General features: G+C 35.6%; 1 protein-coding gene across 1 annotated transcript in view; it reads right to left on the bottom strand.

Annotated features, from left to right (window-relative positions):
- Window positions 1-6,561: 6,561 nt before the first annotated feature.
- The window catches only part of LOC129242126 (cysteinyl leukotriene receptor 1), a 28,577-nt gene continuing 20,334 nt past the window's right edge, over window positions 6,562-14,804 (bottom strand). The window contains exons 3-4 of the mRNA XM_054878684.1: window positions 12,304-12,452; window positions 6,562-6,587 (exon numbers count right to left, since the gene is read on the bottom strand). Coding sequence (XP_054734659.1) covers window positions 6,562-6,587; window positions 12,304-12,452 — 175 coding nt within the window. The remainder of the gene's footprint in view (window positions 6,588-12,303; window positions 12,453-14,804) is intronic.

The following is a 14,804-nucleotide window of genomic DNA, read 5'->3' as shown; positions in this document are numbered from 1 at the left end:
GTAGGTTCAATGGGAGCATCGGGAATGAGGATTGTGACTGGAAAATACTTGTTTGACCTCATGAACAATGAAAATTTACCCAACATAGAGGCAAGGCTAAATTTCTTGAAAGATCAGTTTATGCCTATTAAAGGATTCTCTGACAATCAAATTGAGACGTTGAAAAGCAGTTTTGCACATTTCAAATCAGAATTTAAAAATCGATGGACTAAAGCTCATTATAAAGAAGCGGTATTCCTAAAAAGTAATGAATCTCGGCTGAACGGAACCTTCGCCATTCCCGTTGTTGCTGACAGTCCTTCAAATCGAACAGGACGACCGAGTAAATCTCTAACACGAGACCAATACGAGACAATAAGAAGAACAAATAAGAAATTCTTTCCTTGTTATAGTCTTTTACAAAAAAGAAAAGTACAGGTGCGGAAGCCGAATTGCAACCTTTGGTCGACCTTACCGTTAGACGATTATCGGACTACCTGGAAGAGGTACTAACAACATTGAAGGTCCAAGAATGTGAGACCCTTAAATTAATTTGTAAATGGGGTTGCGGAGGGTCCCAACAGAGCCAGTTCAAACAAAAGATTGAAAATGATACGGATTCAGATACGAACATTTTTCAAAGCTGCTTTGTTCCTGTAAAATTAGTATGCGGCCAAAACATTTAAAAGACTATATGGGAAAATCCAACACCATCTTCTCCTCGATTTTGTCGGCCTATAAGATTTAAATTTATCAAAGAGACTACTGATGTAACAGAGCAAGAAATTAATCACGTCAATAATCAGATAAACAGTCTGGTTGCAACAGAATTTGACTTGAGTGGCAAACATTATTCAGTGAAACACGAATTTATAATGACAATGGTTGACGGAAAGGTCTGTAATGCTGCCACAGGAACCACATCAACCAGTCGTTGCTACATTTGCGGCACAACCTCAAAGGATTTCAACAATTTGGATAAAACAATAGCTGTTAATTTCGAGGCTATTCAATTCGGCCTTTCAGTACTACATGCCAGGATAAGAATATTTGAGAGCATTCTCCATTTGGCTTATAAGTTGCCAGTAAAAAAATGTAGAGCAAGAAAAACAGAAACTGAAAAAAGCCTCGAGAAAGAGAGAAAACAAGAGATCCAGGACAGGTTTCGCCAAGAAACGGGATTGTTAATAGATATGCCAAAGGCGAATTTCGGTAATACCAATGACGGTAACACAAGCCGAATATTTTTCGACAATCCTCAATTAGCATCCGATATAACAGGCATCAGCTACGAATTAATATATAGACTGAAAGTTATTCTAGAAACAATTTCTAGTGGTCATAAAATTAATCCTGAAAAATATGATATTTATGCAACAGAAACTGCTCGATTATATGTGGATCTTTATCCGTGGCATCCCATGACACCCACAATGCACAAAATACTTATTCATGGAGCTGTTATAATAAAGAGTGCTTTGTTCCCAATTAGCCAGCTCTCTGAAGAGGCTGCAGAAGCCCGCAATAAGCATTTCCGCTCTTATCGGCTAGATTTTGCCCGAAAAATTACTAGAGAAAATTGCAACAGGGATATTTTTAACCGCCTCCTTTTAAGTTCGGACCCCTTAATGAGCTCTAGGAGGCAAATAAAAAAAAGAAAGTCCCAATCATTTCTGCCAGAAACATTGGAAATGCTCATGCCTGCCGATCCAAACCTAGAATTTTCTTCACGTAGCGATGAAGAAAATCTAGATAATACCATTTGATTGGATGCTTTTTTTAATTGATTATATTTTTTTATGTTTGATCTTGTAAATCTTTCTTCATTCTCATATTATATTTCATTCAATAAATGTTTTAAGTTCATTATTTTAGTTGGTTTTATTCAGAAACATCCATTAGCACACGTTAAGCCCAAAAAATACTTTTGTCCCCTTAGATTGTTCAAATACCCCTATGTGCGTCGGTTCGAATCTCGGTGAAACACCAAAATTAAAGAAAAACATTTGTCTAATAGCGGTCGCCCCTCGGCAGGCAATGGCAAACCTCCGAGTGTATTTCTGCCATGAAAAAGCTCCTCATAAAAATATCTGCCATTCGAAGTCGGCTTGAAACTGTAGGTCCCTCCATTTGTGGAACAACATCAAGATGCATACCACAAATAGGAGGAGCTCGGCCAAACACCTAAAAAGGATGTACGCGCCAATAATATATGTATATATTAGGGTGGTCCAAAAATGCATGGGAAAAAATTTATATTAAAATTTTTATGCTGCCGCCCCCCATAATGGTAAAGAATGAAAAATAAAAAGACCCGTATTTTTTTTTTTTTAATCAGACCATATTTAATGGTGCCGCCGGGGCTTTGAAATATCCCATGTATTTTGCATGGGGAAAAAAATACTTTTTCGTAGATTTCATGTAAAAACCTGGAAAATGAATATATTTTAACCGGATAACTCAGTTTCTCTTCATAATTGGTCAGCGAATAACAACCAATTATGAAATAATTAATTTTTTTGTATTAACTATTTTTTATAGAACCCCAAAAAGCCCCCATAAAACGAAAATCTAAGAAAAAATCGAAAAACAATATTTTATATTACTTTTATGAAAATAGTTAATACAAAAAAAAATTAATTATTTCATAATTGGTTGTTATTCCCTGACCAATTATGAAGAGAAACTGAGTTATCCGGTTTAAATATATTCATTTTCCAGGTTTTTACATGAAATCTACGAAAAAGTATTTTTTCCCCATGCAAAATACATGGGATATTTTAAAGCCCCGGCGGCACCATTAAATATGGTCTGATTAAAAAAAAAAAAAAAAATACGGGTCTTTTTATTTTTCATTCTTTACTATTTTGGGGGGCGGCAGCATACAAATTTTTTTTGGACCACCCTAGTATATATATATATAAAACTTTTTCAAACACCTTTCGTCTGATGCCATAATTTTTTTATGTATTTTCTACGCTGCCTGAAAGTGCACCTTTAGTTTGTTCTAGACGTTGGTCTAAATATTCGGAACCAGTTAAGCTATTAAAATAAAGTATGGCCTCCAAAAGGAACGCATTGGCCAATAACTGCGGTGAAAAACAAAATTGTGAGGGGAATTTTGCCTGTCACGTCTCGGGAGTATTCGCCAGCTGAAATTTACACGATTTTGTCACATATATTCACACACTCGTTCAATTGACGAAGCGGTTAATTTTTTTCGTATATCACATTCTTAGTTTTTTGGTAAACAACCCGGTTCACAACTCCTACTACTTTAGGCCAACCGCTGATTCTGTCCAAATGCGCTGGTCACATCATTAAACATCTTTTCACCATTCGCAGTGTGTCCAAACACTTAACAGTAGACTTTTAAAAATTGTGAATTCCGTGTAATTTTACTGAAAAGTTTTGCTCTTCCTCTCACAGTAGTGAATACCCAGATATTTTTCTACAAATCGGATCGGTGACTAAAGAGAGCTTGCAGTGTGTAGTTGTTTTCTGTCTGCCTTAATTATTTAACTTGTGTACTTCTGTCATTATTGTCATGACGAATTGATAAATATGCGGGTAATGAAGATTGGCCAATACAAATTGCAATCAATACAAATGGCAGCATGAAATGTTCGGATATTCCGAGAATTTATCTGTTGTACAGATTCAATGTGTTGCATTGGGTGTCACAGTTACTTACCTCCAAATACGTTTTGATGCGCATTACACAGCTGGGCAAATTGAGGCAGACAAAAACTGTGGAGACAATCAGGAGCATCTTAGTCACCTTCAATTGTGATGAGTTTGTAACTTTTCGTCTCTCTGTGAATAGAGGTAAGTGAAGATAGTTGTCCACATCGATAAAATCACAGGCCTCTTTTGTAATTATATAATTTATCAGACATAAAATATAAAATATATTTTGTAATAATATGTAAAATACTTTCGTATAATTAATTAATTATATATATGATTTTTCAGTAGTTCTCAAGTAAAATGAAAAGAGTTTTATATGTTATTTTGTAAAAACTCCAAACTGGATATGCGCCAACATTTTAACTATTTTTTTGATTTTTTAATTTCCTTAATTTTTGATTGATTTTTTTTTGTCATTCTACAACAGATGTAATAAAAACTAAATTTCTTAAATTTCGTACAAAATTTATAAAAATTCGAAAAATCCTTTTAAAAATTTAAATTTTTTTATATCAGAATACAATAAGAAATCTTGGATATGCAGTTTCATAGTGCATTAAATTTTGTTGTTTATAATTGATACAATTTTTTCAACCCTGACGGTGCTGCGCATTTTCTCCTTATAAAGGGTGTTTTTTTTAGAGTTTAGGTTTTCAAGATGAAATAAAACGTATATAATTTAATGTTATGGCCAAGAATTTAGCTTTATTATAAAGATTTCGGGCAAGTGGCCGCCGCGGCTGGCTCGAATAAATTCCAGCCGAGAGGCCCAATTTTCGACCACTTTTTCCAGCAATTGGGGCCGTATGTCAGCAATAACGCGCCGAATATTCTCTTCCAAGACGTCAATCGTCTCGGGCTTATCTGCGTAGACAAGCAACTTCACATAGCCCCACAAGAAATAGTCCAACGGTGTTATATCCCACGATCTTGGAGGCCACGCCACAGGTCCACGGCGCGAGATAATGCGCTCACCAAAAGTTTCCTTCAATAAATCGATTGTTGCGTTGGCTGTATGGCATGTAGCGCCGTCTTGTTGGAACCAAAGATCGTCCACATCAACATCGTCCAATTCAGGCACGAAAAAGTCATTAATCATGGCTCTATAGCGCTCTCCATTGACTGTAACATTATGGCCGGCTTCATTTTTAAAGAAATATGGACCAATGATTCCCTCTGCCCATAGAGCACACCAAACAGTGACTTTTTGAGGATGTAACGGCGTCTCAGCAATGGCTTGTGGATTATGTTCACTCCAAATGCGACAATTTTGCTTATTGACATACCCATTCAACCAAAAGTGAGCTTCATCGCTGAACAAAATTTTCTTCGATGCGTCGCGCGAACCGAACCATTATTTTCGTAATAAATTTGCACGATTTGCAAACGTTGTTCAGGTGTAAGTCTATTCATTATTAAATGGCAAACCAAACTGAGCATAAATCAAGTGACAGCTGTCAAAAAGACCATCTACGAAAAAAGTAGTGCCAACTTGAAAACCTAACCTCTAAAAAACACCCTTTACAGTGGGTAGCAAAACTGAGTACATGTTCGAAGACTTTGCACAAAAATGCCCACAGAATGAAAACGATCAAAGCAAATGAAAAAAATTTTTTTCTTTATTCAATAAGAAATAATTAACAAAATTTCATAATTAAACAAAAAAAAAAAGAATATTCCATAAACCGTACAAAAATAAAAAATGAATGGACTCGTATGTACTCAGTTTTGAAAGTGCAATTTTGTTGGCTTTGTTTTAATACTTGGTCCATAGATCTTTATTTTTTATGACTGAAAGAATACGTCTAGGCATACTTTCTACCAAATTATGCAAAATGTCGTGGGGAATTTGCTTCCATTCATAGTTTATTATTTGCCATAACATGTCGAGGTTAGTGGGAGGAGTATCATATTGTCCCAACCGTCGCTTCACTATTGACCACAAGTTCTCAATCGGATTGCGGTCAGGACTTTGTGGGGGCCACTCCATCAACTTAAAACTTTGAGTCGTAAGCCATTGCTTGACCACCTTTGCTGTATGCTTGGGGTCTCCGTCCTGCTGAAATGTAAGTTCAGCTGACTGATATGCGCATACGTTCACAAAGCTGGTAAGATGGGTTTGAAGAATACTCAGGTAGTCCTCTTTTTCATTATGCCATATATTTTTACTAAGGGACCAAGCTTCCACCACGTAAAGCAACCCCACGCCATAACATTGCCGCCTCTGTGCTTGACGGTTTCCTTTATATGGCGTCTTTGCAATGATTCGCCTGGACGCTTCCAGCAATATTGCTTCCCGTCGGACTGGTAGCGGTTAAATTTTGACTTATCTGACCAAATAACTTTTTTCCAGTCGTCTATGGTCCAGTCTCGGTGTTTTTTGGCAAATTTTAAACGAGCCTGAACATTTTTTTTAGATAATGCCGGTTTTTTCTTTTTGAGCTCAGCCACGTATCCGATTTTTTGAAGGGCTCTCCTTGTTGTCCATCGAACATTTTTGCCAATAGCAGCCGCAGCATCTTTTGGTGTTAGCTGAGGGTCTCTCTTCAAGTTTGTGACTATGAGCCTTGCGTCACCATCTTTTAAAAGTCGTGGGCGTCCACCAGAATTTTTTTTAAGAGGCAAGTCCACACCTTTTCTGCACTCTAATTACCACCGACTGACTAATATTTAAAGCCTTTGCAATTGTTCGAGACGAAGAGCCTTGTTCTGTTAGGCACTTGATATTATTCTCAACGTCAAAAAGAATTTTTTTAATTTTTGTTAATTAAATTTTAGGAACACTTCAAATATTAATGCAATTGATTGCACTGATCTCACCGAAAGACTAAAATAAAATAAATTACATATTTCTTTCTTTTTGGGATGATTTTGCTGCTTGATAACTGTAAATCAAGATGCATTCGGCGATAATATAGCTAAAAATAGAAATGTGCAAAACTGAGTACATGCGAATTGTTTTTGTTTTTCATTTTCTTTTTCATCATTCTTTTAATTTTTTATTTCTCTTTCACTGAAATGTATTCTGAATTGATACAGCAAAATTACAAAAAAAAAATGTTTCATTTGCTTTGATCGTTTTCATTCTGTGGGCATTTTTGTACAAAGTCTTCGAACATGTACTCAGTTCTGCTACCCACTGTATGTAAAGTATGCACAACGTTTTTTATCTTTGTTTTCATCTTTTTATATACAGTCACTCACAATCTTTCTGTATGTTTTTGAATTTTTTGAATTGCAATGAAATGAGTGGACACGTGTTTCTATTTTATGTTGAAAAATGCAATAAATCAAAATAAACGATATATCTGCATATTCTGCTTTTCTATTATCGCAAAATATTGTGAAATATAGAACACTTTACAAAACCGTTTTTAATCGTCCTCTAAAGCTTATTCTTAAACCACATCTTTACTGTTTCTTCAATTGAAGTGGTGGTTTTCTTTGACAATGGTGTAAGTCCATTTTATATTATATGGATATATTTAAGGGTTTGCATTTGAATGGTTTGAAAAATATTGGAATATATTAAACCACTGATTTTATGTTTTTTAAATATTAAATTGCTTTAAATTTATAATGTAATCATTTTTTTTAATGTGATTAACAAAAATGTATACTTTTAATGACTTCAAAAAGACTTGCACCACTTTCTAAGTCAGCCAAAAGTAAAAATCTTACATTTACAAAATATTACAATAACTACGGGATCTCAATTGAAACAAACCAATTTATTTTTGTGAACTTTTCATTAAATACTTCAACAATAAAAAAGGCTTTATTTCAGCATTTACCATTCAACCAATCTTACTATTAATATATTTTAACTTTTTTCATGATGCGCAAGTTTTTGAAAGTAGTCATGATGTATTGGAGGGATATATGGTTGATTTATTAACCATATCTGTAAATTTTTAGAATTTGATTGGTCTGGAATGATGATATAAACTTGTTAGTACTTTCCAAAGTATTTCCAAAGTTTTGTGGTCTTCCCCTTGAGGGCAATACATTTAGTGATTTTAAATCCTCATTTCGCTAAATAAATTTCTATAGCGAATTGCTTTTTAAAACCCTAATCCAACATATCTTCAACCAATTAACTTCTTCACCATTGATATTTTTTCGCCTTCTTAGAACCGTTCACTCTAAGGGTTTGAAGAAACAAAATCAATATGTTTCATTTCATGCAAAATAAACTTTTTTATATTTTCGGCATTGTTTTATGATAGTATAATAATCTTTAGGGACATACAATAAAACTTTTTTCTTATAGTACTCTCGATAGTTCCAAATGTCGAAATTTTGTTCAGTTTCATTAACAAAAGTTTTACAATTTTTTGAACAACCGCACTCTATATTTTCAAATTTTTTGGCTGGAGTTATTTTACTTGTGTTTGTGTAATATTTTTGTCCGCTGTTGCGCAACATTTTTCTGTTCTTTTGCGTATTTATATTATTGGATTTCGTATAATCTGACGCGTGGTTATCGAGAGAAACAATGCCATCTGAACTCAACGTGGGTTGCATAATTCTCTTTCTTTAAAAATATTTATTTAAATAATAATTATTTTCATCAGAATTGCTTTCAGTACCTGATTTTAGGATTCTTTTTTGTTCATTTCTATGAGGGAAGAATAATATATTATATATATATATAATTGGCGTGTACACCCTTTTTGGGTGTTTGGCCGAGCTCCTCCTCCTATTTATGGTGTGCGTCTTGATGTTGTTCCACAAATGGAGGGGCCTACAGTTTCAAACCGACTCCGAACGGCAGATATTTTTTATGAGGAGCTTGTTCTTGTTCATGGCAGAAATACAGTCGGAGGTTTGCCATTGCCTGCCGAAGGGCGGCCACTATTAGAAAAATCTTTTTCTTAATTTTGGTGTTTCACCGAGATTCGAACCGGCGTTCTCTCTGTAAATGGTAGTCACGCACCAACCCATTCGGCTACGGCGGAAGAATAATACATTATTAAAATTAATTAAAATGTGGAATGACATGTATCGAGAAAATTTTTTTTCTGTAAATATTCACCTGAATACTTGTCCGATTCTAAATTGCAATTTTCCATTTTAATAAATATAAAATATGAAATGCACACTTAGTACCAACTTAACACTTAATAGTTTCAAACGTAATAATTCGTCTCACCTCCATTAAGATAAGTTAATAAATGCGACACTTTACTATATGAATAAAAAATAAAAAACTAACTCAACTCCATATAAAATAAAATACACTAATACAAAGAAAACCGATCAATCGTTGCCGCTGACTCCATTTGTTGAAATAGTGTCCGTGCAGTTGTAGAGAGGTATCCCTGCACTTTCCTGTACATTAAGCTTTAAAATCCGTTTCTAAAAGAAAAATCTTCGCCTCACAGATGACGAGCAGTAACGCTACTTTATTTGAAATGGTAGCTAGCTTTTGGTATTTAATAACTGGCATACCTCAATTTTACAACTAGTTGTTGTTGCTGCTGCTGTTGTGTGTTAAGTTATACTCTTATAGTACATCCATTGACAGTTATTAGGTATCCCGCTATACACACCATACATGTGGGCAGTAGAACGTCACGAATCATTGATAGGAAACGCAATTCTTCCAACCCAATTCAGCTGAATTATATTTGTTGTACTTGTAATTCAGTAACAAATGGGAATTCGCTTCTTTGACAGCGTAATAAACCATAGCACATTCACTACGGTTTCTAATGCGTGTGAATGGTTTTTGAAACCTCCAATTTAATAAGGGATGTTTATTGCAAAAAGATGAATGTTCGCTTAACAGCGAATACTCGTAAAAGAAAATATAAATAGGACAAATTATGCTATGGTGATTTAATATTGGACACTGGATGCGAATTATAAAGCGTACGTACATACTTACATATATGGCACACATGCACTATGTGCAATGCATTTACTGATAAAGTTATAATTTGTATATATGGCAAAAGTGTTGCCAAAAGCGAAGTGTTCGCTTTTATTTGGTTTCCAAGAAATGATTTTGCAAGCAATTATATTTTAATTAAACACATTTTTTAAAGTAATTAAACAAATTGTTTTTGTGTGGGCATAACACTCACTTTCCGTTTGTTTTATGAAGTTATGGTGGTATGCTAACACTTCTTTTGAATTTTCTCATTTCAATTTAATAATTCGGTTGAAGAGTATTGAAAACGACACCACAACTTTGACGTTCACACGTTTTTGAACAGTATTTGGAGAAATTTCGAGATTGTAAGAGCAGAAAAAAACCACAATGCCCGAACACAAGCATCTCGGTGCCTTTGTATATCCCTTTGAGAAGTTACGTGTTGAGGGCAACAAAAGCAGCCCTGTATGCGTGCGGTTTAACCAATAGAGGGATTAAAATGTATACGCCATTTTGAATGTTTACCTTTCATACTTTGTTTACAAGCCATTTGACGTTGACGGGTCAGTGAATTTTTTACAATAAAAATAACCGAATCTCATGGAGTGATACAATTTTTTGTCTTGGAAAGCTTATCGAATACGTTCGTTCATTCCAATCGTCGCTCAAACGCCGAAGTTGAAGTAACTACGTAGTGAGCGTCCGAAAAGTGCAACAATACCAGAAATCGTTCAGTAAATATCTCATCTTGCTTGTGAAGATCCAAATTTGACTACCTGATACGATAGGCACCTTAGATGAACGATCATCCCATATTTTACATGAAGAATTACATATGCAAAGCGAAGTTAGTGCGTTAGACCTTCACCAAAAGCTGTAGAAAAATATTCAGCGGAAGCTTCGGAAAATCATCCCATACATAGTATGAAGTTAATGGAGGATAAATAGAATACGTGTAAATAAGTAGATAGGAGAAACGATTGAAGTACCAGTCTGGCACTCCCCAAGTGCACTAAAGCGCCGTTTTGATATCATTAGGAGACCTCCAACAGGCAGATATCTACAGCCAGCCAGAGCTGTTGATGTAATGGAAAAGATTGAAGGGATTTAGGTTGGAAAACTGCTGAAAGCTGTCGAATAAAAAAACACCCAGTGACCAGAATTATTTAATTGCCAAGATCAGAGCCTTGATCGCAGCTTGATTATTAAAAAAATGGTAATATCCCTCTTTCCCACATTCTCTAAGGCTGCATGTCTGCAGAATCGCAAAGACTTCTGCCTGAAAAACACTAGCAGTATACGGCAATTTTAGGCATAAAGATAGATTGGCTAATCTATATAGAGAAAACTTCTGAGTGACTCCCGATTCTATATTGAAGGCAGATGTACCATCGGAGGTACTATCCGCAAACTGTACTGTAATAGTACAGTCCATATAATTTAATGTTTGAAGATTATTTCATGCAAATGTTGACCACGACTGCGCTTCAAATGGTCCATCCGCTTAGTCCAATTTTGGCATACTCTTTCCAATGCTTCGGCCGGTATCGCACATATAAATGTTTTAATGGTGTCTTCCAATGCGTGAATTGAAGCAGGCTTATCTGAATAGACATGAGCTTTGTCATATCCCCACAAAAAATAATCTAAAGGTGTTATATCGCACGATCTGGGTGGCCAATTGACAGGTCCCGAATGTGAAATAAAATGTTCACCGAACTCGTCTCTCAACAAGTCCATTGTTACGCGTGCTGTGTGGCATGTGGCACCGTCTTGCTGAAACCACATGTCATGCAAGTCGAAACCTTGCATTTTGGGCAAAAACAAGTTGGATATCATTTCACGGTAGCGCTCACCATTCACAGTTACGTAACGATGCGAAGCATCTTTGAAGAAGTACGGTCCAATGATACCTCCAACCCATAAACCGCACCAAACTGTGACCTTTTCTAGATACATTGGTAGCTCTGGCAATTCTTCTGGCTGATCTTCACTCCAAAATCGACAATTCTGCTTATTTACGTACCCATTGATCCAAAAATGAGCTTCGTCGCTGAACACAATTTTTCGATAAAAAAGTGGATCTTCGACCAACTTTCCAAGAACCCATTCACCAAAAAATCTGCGTTGAAGTAGGTCGTTCGGCTTCAATTCTCGCACTCTACGTAAGCGTGTTGGTGGTTTGATGTCCAATAATGTAAATTTGGTTCTACATTTAGTCACAATAGCTCGAATAACCGCTTCAGTGGGTCGATTAAACTGACCATAAAATGGAAGCAGCGCGCGATAAACTTTCTTAAAAGAACACGAATTTTTATAATACAATACAATGATTTGTAAGCGTTGTTCGTTTGTAAGACGATTCATGGTTAAATTATAGACCAAACTGAAGATGTTTGATAGTGAAATAAAACACGAAACGTGCGTCAGCTGTTTAAACCAACTGTTTAAAAAGATAATAGCTAAAAAATCACCCTTTAGTTGTGGTACGATTTAGCTTTTCTTTTAAATATATCAGTTATATAAGGCTATGCTAGAAAAATTACTAGAGAGAAGCCTTCGGTTATATACTTCCTTATAATATTATATATAGTTTTATTCCGATTTTTAATGAAACAACTACCCCTAAAGTTGAAACTTCCTTTTAGCGATTCTAGGGGGGTTTGTGAGTAACTAAGCCCTATTTCTTCAAATGATTTACCTCGGAAAAAAATATGTGTTACTTTTTTGGCCTCTACAGTATTTGAGCTCACCTGATTTTCTCTGTAATACTCTGACATCCGCCTGATTTTCATTATTAAGTGAAGTGCTGTATGTGGATGATGATTTTTGGCGCTTCACTGATGATGATGACCGATATGTCGATGACGTTAGTGCATCTTTAGACACCTGCTGTGTTTTTCTGAAATAGGATAAATAACGAAAATGAGTTTTAATATTATTAAACGTGTTTTCACATTTATATGTATGTACATAGGTACATAAATGTATGTAAATATAGAAATAAAAGAGTGGCACTCGAAAAGTCGAATGTTGAAAAGCAGTTAATTGGCAGTATTGTGTATCGTGAATGCAAAATAAATAAATACAATAGCAAGAAGAGCTATTCCATGCAAAGAGGATTCGAGGAGCTACAGAAAACTCTAGCGAAAAATTGCTGTGGAATTTTCCAAACCGGTTGAACACTTCTACATCGGTAGAAATATTAACCTAGCATTTGATTAGGACCCAGTTGTGAAACGAAATTTCATCGTCCAGTTGAATAGGAACAATAGCGTAGAAGGATCTGATCCTCTAAAGGATGCTAAGGAAGTAAATGAAGTTCAGCTGTATCCTCCATTGCCCTCGTTATTAATATTGACGCGAATTCCATTCACAAGCACACCCCATTATACTACTAAGTCATTGTAGATACATAATTAGTTTGACTGTGGCTGTATAAGCGAGTATATTTTTGTCGGTTCCGTCTTCAATTTTTCTCCAATTGGTCTGCTACAGGAGCGAAGTGTGACATTTCCTTGCGCGCTTCATCTGCTACAAAGGGTGATTAGCATGGTGAAAAGATTGAAAGAAGAAAAATTTGTCAGAATCAGCTGATGGAGTCACGGCACTTGGGAAGTGTTAACAAATAAATAGAGATTGTGTTGGTGATGAATGAAAATAATCAACCAATGACACTTCGTTGCCGTCTGAACAATGACTTATTGGACGAGTGTGTGAATATGTGTAAAATGATTGCGCAGATTTCGGCTCTTGAATCTTCTAAGTGACGTGGTAGCGGAAGCTCTCCTCACAATTTACTTTTTCACCAGAAGAGCCGACTTTGTAAATCTATCATCCTTGGATGATTAGGTTATCTTCCTATATTTTTGGTTTTTACAAAGGTTTTACCGACTAGAGTTATATTTTTAACATCGTCTTAGTTTGTTTCACCACAAGGACAATTTGTTAAAAAATCCATCAACTAGATCAGATCAATTTTTTTACTCGAGAATTTTTACTCGAGACTCCAATATAGCATTCATTGATGTGCTGCTTTTCTCGATAATATACCATATTTCACTTCTTTCAACAGGCTATCAACTAGTAGGCTCCACAGTAATGGTGAGAATATCTCACCTTCCTGTGTTCCTCTTATAAAACTCAAATCTGTTAACAGAAATTATTTGTAATTAGAAAAATATTGACTAAGCACAAAAAATAAAATTGTTTATTGCTTAACTTCTAGAGAGAACCTTATAATCAGAATATGTCTGAGCTCTGGGGTGACGCCGTGAATTCATAGACGCTAGTACAAGTTAATAAATCATTTGGGTGACTTTATGAAGGAAGTGTGCATAGTATAGCAGCTATAGTCGCCATCCAAAATTTGGTAAATGACACCCACCACACGAAGCCCATAGTGACTTAGCGATGCAAATGTCATGTCCCTTGCCCGACCATTGGAATATCTTTCAGTTCAAACTAGCATCTAGAAGCTGTAGACAGCTTATGGTCAACTTTTGTCCCATTAAACAAAATACCTATATGCATATATTCAAACAACTCAGTTGTTCCTAAGAAGCCTAACTCCGTCACAATCATTTTGGTAATAAATAGTAAAAAATTACCGCATATTTCTTAGCGTGATAGCACAGCAGTTCGTTCCTCAGTTAGGCGTACCGGAGCGCATAGGCTCACCAGGTAACGAGAAGGCAGATAAGAATATAAGCTTCGGTATTTCTCTTATGGTTCTGGAAATAACCAAGTTTTAATTAGATTTCTTATAGAAAAAACGGGTATAGGATTTCGAAGTGAATTCAGCTCAGGCTCATTGCCTCCATGGACTGTTTTAAGAAGAGTAGTGGTTCTAGATACATCTGGTATTGAGCACAACTGGCGGTCTGTGTTTACAACAGAAATGTCAGCAATTAAGTTAAACTAACTTATAAACTGCAGGTTTTGCCAGACAATGGAATTCATTAATAAAGTTAGTGGTTTTTTTGTATTCTGGGTACTACGCTGAAAATACATTGAATTGTCTGGTTAGATTTTTATTAGCAAATACATTCCATTCTATTGTAGTTGAAGTACACAAAAACTCCTGAACAATTTTTTAATTGTGCGGACATAGTTCGCCCATTCTACTAGAGTCTTGAGAAACTATAGAGGGTGGGAGAATCAGTGATTGGAACGGTGGTGTGGTTGCTAACTTCACTTCTCTTCGAACTGCGCAGAATATTTGAGAACCATCTAAATCTTTCGCGAACCGCCG

This window comes from Anastrepha obliqua, chromosome 3, assembly GCF_027943255.1.
Source record: "Anastrepha obliqua isolate idAnaObli1 chromosome 3, idAnaObli1_1.0, whole genome shotgun sequence".
In the NCBI taxonomy this organism is placed as follows: Eukaryota; Metazoa; Arthropoda; class Insecta; order Diptera; family Tephritidae; genus Anastrepha; species Anastrepha obliqua.
Note: the sequence above shows the minus strand (reverse complement) of the source record. Positions and strands in the feature narration are given on the sequence as shown.